Source organism: Phocoena sinus, chromosome 4 (genome assembly GCF_008692025.1).
Source record: "Phocoena sinus isolate mPhoSin1 chromosome 4, mPhoSin1.pri, whole genome shotgun sequence".
In the NCBI taxonomy this organism is placed as follows: domain Eukaryota; kingdom Metazoa; phylum Chordata; class Mammalia; order Artiodactyla; family Phocoenidae; genus Phocoena; species Phocoena sinus.
In genome coordinates this window covers 140363799-140371841 of record NC_045766.1, presented here as the reverse complement: position 1 = coordinate 140371841, position 8043 = coordinate 140363799, and the positions used below count along the sequence as shown (strand labels likewise).

The 8043-nt window shown below is 43.3% G+C and overlaps 1 protein-coding gene across 8 annotated transcripts in view; it reads right to left on the bottom strand.

Moving 5' to 3' along the window:
- Positions 1–5797: 5797 nt before the first annotated feature.
- IGSF5 (immunoglobulin superfamily member 5) overlaps positions 5798–8043 on the bottom strand; it is a 43821-nt gene continuing 41575 nt past the window's right edge. For all 8 annotated transcript variants that reach the window (XM_032631272.1, XM_032631275.1, XM_032631271.1 and 5 more), the window contains one exon: positions 5798–6806. In XM_032631272.1, the coding sequence (XP_032487163.1) occupies positions 6711–6806 (96 nt within the window). In that variant the 3' untranslated portion in view covers positions 5798–6710. The remainder of the gene's footprint in view (positions 6807–8043) is intronic.

The window sequence follows — 8043 nt, the reverse complement described above, 5'->3', positions numbered from 1 at the left end:
CGCAAACACATGCACAAACACAGAAACACACACACATGCACCCATGCACACCACACAACTGTGAAGAGGCTGCTGCCGTAATATAAGCCCTCGTGCTGACTGCATTTCCTTTAATTCAGTCCAATTTGTTCATTCTGAGGAAAACAAACAAAACTAGATCAACTGGAATTTTTACAATTGGTTTTTGATTTAGACAATAATGTGCTATGATTTGAACTACCACAGACTTTATTAGCCATGAAATTGAAACAGTTATTACCAAGAGTTCCCAAATTAAGTTACTCTGCGAAACATCCCACGTTCTTAAGGTTTCTGTAGAGAAATGTAATCAATACATTCTGTACTACATTTCCCCCATAGACTTTACTGGAATTTTAAGAAATTTCTGCTTTGTCAACACAGTATGATTATGAGGCCAAGCATGAATCTCTCATTCTGAAGCCATTGGTTGAGCAATGATTCTCACAAATCTTCCCACCAGCCCGCAGGGTTCTGAATCTCAGTGTAGTTTTAGAAATAACGTCTCACTCAACAAAAGAAGGAAGACAATTGTGGGGCTGTTTCAGCTCAAGACCCAGCCTGCTACCCCAAACTCTGCATTTTCCAGGCTGAGAAGCCAGGGCACCTGCTTCATAAATGTTGGAGAGTGAGTCTCATCCGAGGCCGTGGCCTGTGGCATGATTTACAGGCTGTGCAGGGTTAGAATTAAATATTTACCATCTGCAGGGGAACGCAGCTCCCTCAAAGGCTGCAGGGATGAGGGAGGCCTGCACGCACTCAGAGCAGGGCAGCCTCGGGCCTAAGAACTGGGCCATGTCAGGTGAAGACAGGGCAGGCGTTTATGTGTGCATGTGTGTCTGTGTGTGAACATCTCCACAAAGGTAAACACCAGAAGGGACTTCAGGGGTCCACAATTCAATCCCTTTGTTCTACTGATGTGTCACCAAAGACATGACCTACTCAAGTTCAATGCAGCCAAATTCCTTTCCCCCCATGTGTGTCCTCTTTTGGTAAATGGAATCATCCCAAGGACAGGAAAAAGCAGAACCCAACAAGGCAAAACATCTTTCCCCGTGATGTCACGAGCACAAGGCACGTCTCCATGCCTTGATTTGTTTCCTCAATGTTGCCAAACCCTCCTGGCTGGGTGTCTTCTCCCTGCCTCTCCCATTCATTGGCTGCCCTTGCCCTTCTCCATCCCATGTGGAGGCCATCAGTGGGCTCCCTGTACCCCTGGCTCTGGATGGGCTTGGTGAGCAGAAGAGTGGGGAGGTGGCCTCTTTGTCACCTGACTCCCTCCCTGCCAGCTTTTCAGAGCTTGGCTGTGTCCCTCTACCTGTGGCCCAGCAACCATCAGAGACCCTCTCCATACAGGGCTGGCCACCTCTCCTACCCTGTCAGCTCTATGGATGGTGACAGCTTCTCAGACATACACATCCTTCACAGGCCTGCTGAACCGCCATCTATCCCATCCTACGTGCCCTTGAACCCTCCCTCCTGTCTTGCCGCTCACCCAGTCCTCTCGTCTCTGAACTCCATGTTCTCAACTGTTCCACAGAGAGGATTTTCCTCCCTCTTTGCACAGGACACGTGTTCTTCCCCAAGGGCATCATACTCACTTACATGGCAGGCCCAGATGCTGACACAGCATCTCCTGTACCCTCGGCAGCATCCATTCACCTTGAGGTCATCACTGCCTAGGAACTGGCAACGCAGCTTTAATGCCCCTAATTGTTTTCCAAGAACAGGGCCACATAGAGCAAAGGAAGTGCTTTTATTGGACCTCTCCAATTACCTTCAACGTGTTGACATTATGACTTGAGTCCTACTTGTAAGTAAATGATGAAAGATCCTTGACTCCATAGGACAGGCTTGGAATCTGACAGCATAACCAGGGTCAAAGACCCTTGGAAGCATGGACAGGTGTGGTCTCCCTGGGTAGCATTTTATGACTCAAGGCTTTGAGGAACATTTGTTTAAATATATCTGGGCCTTCATCAGCCATTTATTAGCAGAGAGCCGTATCTATCTTTCAGAGAAACACCCTTGGCCATGATGTTTTGACTCCTTTCACCCCTTCCCCTTGAGCCTGCTTCAGCTCTCTGCACTGCAGGAGTGAGAGATAAATCTACCACATCAGCAAAATCCCATTATCAGTTGACAGCTGCCCTGGGGTTTGCAGGATTCCTAAATAGAAACTGGAAAGTACACAGACATAACACTGAGAGAAAACATGGATTGTGTGTTTGTGTAAAACAGCCCACCCTTGGCACATCTAGGTCATTTCCAAGTAGCTAGCTCTAGGTCAGCACTGTCCAGAAAAAACTTTCTGCAACAATGAAGGCTGTAATCTGCGTGTCCAATACAGTAGCCACTAGCCAGACGTGGTGTTGGGCACTTGACATGCGGCTAGTAGGATTGAGGAAATAAATCTTATATTTTACTTCATTTCAAATAATTTAAATGCAAATAGCCACGTATGTCTATGGTATTGGACAGAGAAACTCTAGATAGTTTTTTTTTGTTTGTTTGTTTGTTTTTTTAGATAGTTTTGTTTGTAAAATTTCCATACCTCTTGCAAAATAAAAACTAGCCAGTGGTCCCTTTGAGAAAACTTACTCATAGAACAAGCTACTATAAGAAAGAACCTGTTTACTTGTGACACAGGAAACCTTCCCGAGCCTGATAAATGAAAAAAAAAAATTATAGACTGATTCACCAAGCACATAGCAAATTGAAGAAATTTCTATGAAGATCAGTCGGCACTGTTCTCCAAAGTCTAAAACTTGAAGTTCAACTGTATTCTACATGCAACCCCCCACCGACTTCTAAAATAACCATAAGAATATGATTCTTATAGCAGGCAGATGGCAGATATTCATTATACTTCAATATACTGTGTTTCCCAGTATTGACTTGTTTGAGGTCAATATTTACTCAGTGCCTCCAGAATGCTAGGTTCTGTAAAGGTTACAAAAAGCGTAAATGACATGACATTTGTTTTGTCTCAGGATCCGTGTTCTGTGGCAATTTGGAGAGAGTAAACTGTGAAGAAAAGAATATGGAATTCACTCACTGAACAGCTCTGCTTAACAGGAGACCAGAAGGTCTCCTGAACCTTCTGGGCTTTATCCTTGACTTGTATCCATTCAAGGATGGTGGCAGGAGACAGGATCACATTGACAGGGAGTAAAGAAGTTATTATAATAAACAAGAGTCTCACTTTTAAGCAGTTGAATTGTCAATTTTTCTCATAAAAAGGACTCTTTGGAAAGTATCAACTGAAAAAAAATGCACAACATGAGAGTTGTGAGTTAAGTTTTATTTGGGGCAAAATGAGGACTATAGCCCGGGAGACAGCATCTCAGAGAGCTCTGAGAAACTATTCCAAAGAGGTAGTGGGGAAGGTCAGTATATATGTGGTTTTGGTGAAGGGGGAGTCCATGCCATCAAGTACATGTTTTTTGCAGAAGGTTTCTGCTCGTCTCGTGAAGGTTACTTCTAGTCACGAGGAGCAGACGTCACCATGAAGGATTTTAGTGCTTTTCTAGATACGAGGAGATGCAAGAATTAGGCTCATAAAAATCATCTCCTGAAAATAACTACCTGAAGGCCTGTTCTGCCAGTTTTTTCTAGAGCACAGAGTGCCTCATTCCTGAACTCCTTTCAGAAGGTGTTGAAGGTCAGCAGCTGCAGTGGCTCATAATTTAATCCTTGTAAATCTAGATGGCAAGTGCCGATTTGTAGGTGACAAAAGTGATATAGCTATATTCATGGTGTTTCGAAATTTTGCATTTTAGTTCTACTCTAAAGAAAATAGTGACCAATTCCCTCACATTAGGGACACAGTCTTAGAAGAGGTGATCTTTTTCTTAGGATCCTCTAAGTAGCGGGCATATACAAAATATTTGACAACCTATAAAACAGGAACACCACCCAATCAGAGTGGGTAGTGTAGGGGCACTGACCAATCAGAACAGTACAAAACAGAACACAGCCCCACGTTGTACCAGCAAATACCCCTTGAGTTAGTTGTCAATTCATAGGAGGGGGTCCAGGGTAGAGACTAAATGTGATTTATGATGAAGAAATACTTTAAAAATCATGATAGTATGCAGGTACACCTTGTTTTATTACTCTTTGCTTTTTTGTGCTATGTAGATACTGCATTATTTACAAATCGAAGGTTTGTGACAACCCAGCACAAGTCTATCGGCGCCATTTTTCCAAAAGCATTTGCTCACTTCATGTCTCTGAGTCCATTTTGGTAATTCTTGCAATATTTCAAACTTTTTCATTATTATTATACTCGTTATGGTTGTGGATGAAAAACGTTGCCTGCCATATCGGCAAACAAAGGGTGGTGCAGCCATCAAGACCTCAGCCACTGCAGCCCCGCCAGGCGGTGCCCCAGAGGGGACTCGGGAAAGAAGACGATGCTGGCCCCAGAGAGCTGAGGTGCACATCGAAGGAATGATTGCAATGAGCCCAGGCTCTTGCATCTTCCCATACATAGAAAAGCACTAAATTCCTTAACTGGAGGTATCTAGTTTTCTTTAATTAACAGTAACTTTTTGATGTTCCAACTACCTGCTCTTTGCTGGAAAACTGCTATATATCCTGGCTGCACCCTGCCCTCTTTGGAGCGGTCCCTCAGAGTTAACTGAGAGGCTGCCTTCCAGGCTTGAAGTCCTCAGAAAGTCTGCCAAGTAAAACATAATTCTCAACTTTTAGGCTGTGCAGCTTTTTTCAATCGACATGGTGACCTGTGATCAGTGACCTTTGATGTGGCTCTTGCAAAAGGATTGCAACTCACTGAACTCTCAGATGATGGTGAGCATTTTTTAGCAAGAAAACATTTTTTAATTAAGGTCTGTGCGTTGTCTTTTAGACATAGTGCTAGGGCACATTTAATAGACTACTGTATAGTGTAAATGTCACTTTCACATGCACTGGGAAACCAAAACATTCCTGTTACTTGCTTTATTACTGTGTTCTGGAGCCGAACCTGCAACATCTCCAAGGTCTGCCTGTATAACTTCTCTACCACTGGATTAGCACGCAGCGGTGTGGAGTGATAAGAAACATCATCACGATGAATTTGTGCCTTTTACCGGGTAACTTCAAGGAATTCACCACAATCTTAACACTTTTAAAAGTTGAATTCCATAAAGACGCAGACCTCAAGAATGGACTTGAGGACACGGGGAGAGGGAAGGGTAAGCTGGGATGAAGTGAGAGAATGGCATGGACATGTATACACTACCAAATGTAAAATAGATAGCTAGTGGGAAGCAGCCGCATAGCACAGGGAGATCAGCTTGGTGCTTTGTGACCACCTGGAGGGGTGGGATAGGGAGGGTGGGAGGGAGATGCAAGAGGGAGGAGATATGAGGATATATGTATATGTATAACTGATTCACTTTGTTACAAAGCAGAAACTAACACACCATTGCAAAGCAATTATACTCCAATAAAAATGTTTAAAAAAAAATTCGAATTCCACTTCAGCAATAGCGTGGTTGGGCCTGGGGGCCCAGAGCAGTTGCTAATTACTGACCATCATAGCAATCTGTTCCAACCAGTGCAGAGCACAGACAAATAACAGCCTCTACGTTAAATATGAAGTGATGGGGTGGACAGCAAAATACACTGAAAAGCTCTACATGAAAAAAGAAAAAAAAATTTATAGAGGTCTCTGTTTTGTTTCTTGGAAAATTCTTGGTTCCTAAGCTCTATGATTCTTTAAACTACCCCCTGAATAGTAAAGAGTTAAGAAAAGCAATACAAGTTTTTTGGTGTTTTCCCTTTTATTTATGAAAGAACATATTGCCCATTTCCAGTTTTTTCATGGCTGGAGTATGTCCCCCACAAAACATAATCCACATCTAACTCATCCGAGGACAAGAGAACAAGACTGATGAGGGAGCAGATAAAAATGAATGTCTTCATGTCAATATTCAATAATGAGATATTTCTCAAGGTACACATTAGCTTTAGAATTTAAAATTACTTATAACCTATAAGTTCTGATTTTCTGGGCAATTTTTATTTTTATTTTCTGCCACGCCACACAGCTTGCAGGATCTTAGTTCCCTGACCAGGGATCAAACCCGGGCTATGGCAGTGAAAGTGCCAAGTCCTAACCACTGGACCACCAGGGAGCTCCCCATTCTGGGCAATTTTAGATGTCTGATTGATCCTAATTTTTATCCTTTTTTCACAGATAATATGCAATAATACCCACATAGTAAACATACATAAATATCACTTCATAGGATTTCAGGTAATAAAAACTTCTTAAATGTCATGGTGGGATGTAGACTTATCTACCACTTGTTGGGTCAGCAAGCAGGAGTGTTGAGTGATGAAAAGCACGATCATGATGAATTTGCAGCTTTTACTTAGTAACTATGGAATTCACTGAAATCTCAAAACATTTTAAAAGTCAAATTCCACTTTAGAAGCTGGGAAAATGGATTCCTTCCCTCCATATAAAATATCCATTCCGATGATGCCAACATCGCTTCTTCTAGGTCATGTTGGCAAAGCTGGAGCCCAGCCATAGGATGATGGAGAGCAATGGCGACACCATTGTGAGCAATGATGACATCGTCATGAGCAGGGATGACATCATCACGAGCACTGACGATATCGTCGCGATGTAGGTCATCAGCCAAGTGCCATGTGGAGCCAAAGGGATGCCTGTACTATACCAAAGTCACATTCCTGACCTTCTTAGGACTGGCCACGTTAAAGGAAACCTGTGGGCGACTTGCTGGGCCCAGCTGGTGCTGATCAGATCCCTGGAGACAGAGAGAAAAGGGTAGATTGAGTTGGTCGAGATCATCATAACAGCACACTTGAGAAGGACGCTCAACTCGTCAGCTGAGATAAAACGAGGGTGCAGAGAGGAGCACAAACGTTAACACAGGTCCTTCCTCTATGATTTTCAATAACACACACTGCAGATGTTTCCCAAGTACAGGGCCTGAAGAGCGATCCAATTCAAAGAATCCAGTGTTTGTATGAAGGCAAATTACAGTAAAGATTCACTGTTTTGTTTTTCAATATTCCTATGGAAATTCTCACCATTGTATGAAAATGTAAAATATTTCTACCCTTCTTTAAATAGTACACTTTCTTTCTAAAGGAAAGGAGCAAAACTGAAGAACTGACTCCGTGTCGATCACCCACCTGTCTCCTCGGACAGTGTTCCTGGCTCTCACATTCTGAAATGTACTACCAAGCAGACCACTCACTCCTCTGAGGGGCCAATGCCTGTGGAAGAGCGTTGCCCTATTAAAATACATGCAGTGGACTTCCCTGGTGGCACAGTGGTTAAGAATCTGCCTGCCAGTGCAAGGGGACACAGGTTCGAGCCCTGGTCCGGGAAGATCCCACATGCCCCGGAGCAACTAAGCCCGTGTGCCACAACTATTGAATCCCGTGCACCTAGAGCCCGTGCTCCACAACAAGAGAAGCCACCACAGTGAGAAGCCCACACACCACAACAAAGAGTAGCCCCTGCTCACCGCAGCTAGAGAAAGCCTGTGTGCAGCAACAAAGACCCAATGCAGCCAAAACGAAATTAATTAATTAATTAAAAGTCATCAGTCCTTTACATAAAAAATAAATAAATAATTAAAATAAAATACAATACATGCAGCATATTTTCCTGCCACCCTGAGAATGCCGACTCCGACTCCAGGGCACCCGAGCTGCATTTAACACCTTAAATAATGTAACTAGGCACCATAAATAATTTACATCACAATGGAACGTCAGCAAGTCTGGGGGTGGAATCACGCTGACTCATGGTTTTAATTCATTGACATCACACAAGGATGTAGCCCCACAGGTCTGATGGGGCTACTTCGCACCATAAAGGCGGTGCTTCTGCTGTGATGATGCCTGGGATGTTTGCTGTCGTTTGCCTTTTGTCCCCATGACATGGTTGCACCAACCATTGTTGTTTTCTAAGTTTATCAAGAGTTTATTTCTGTTGACCTCAATGGGGAAAAGATTAGCAGGGAAGACATC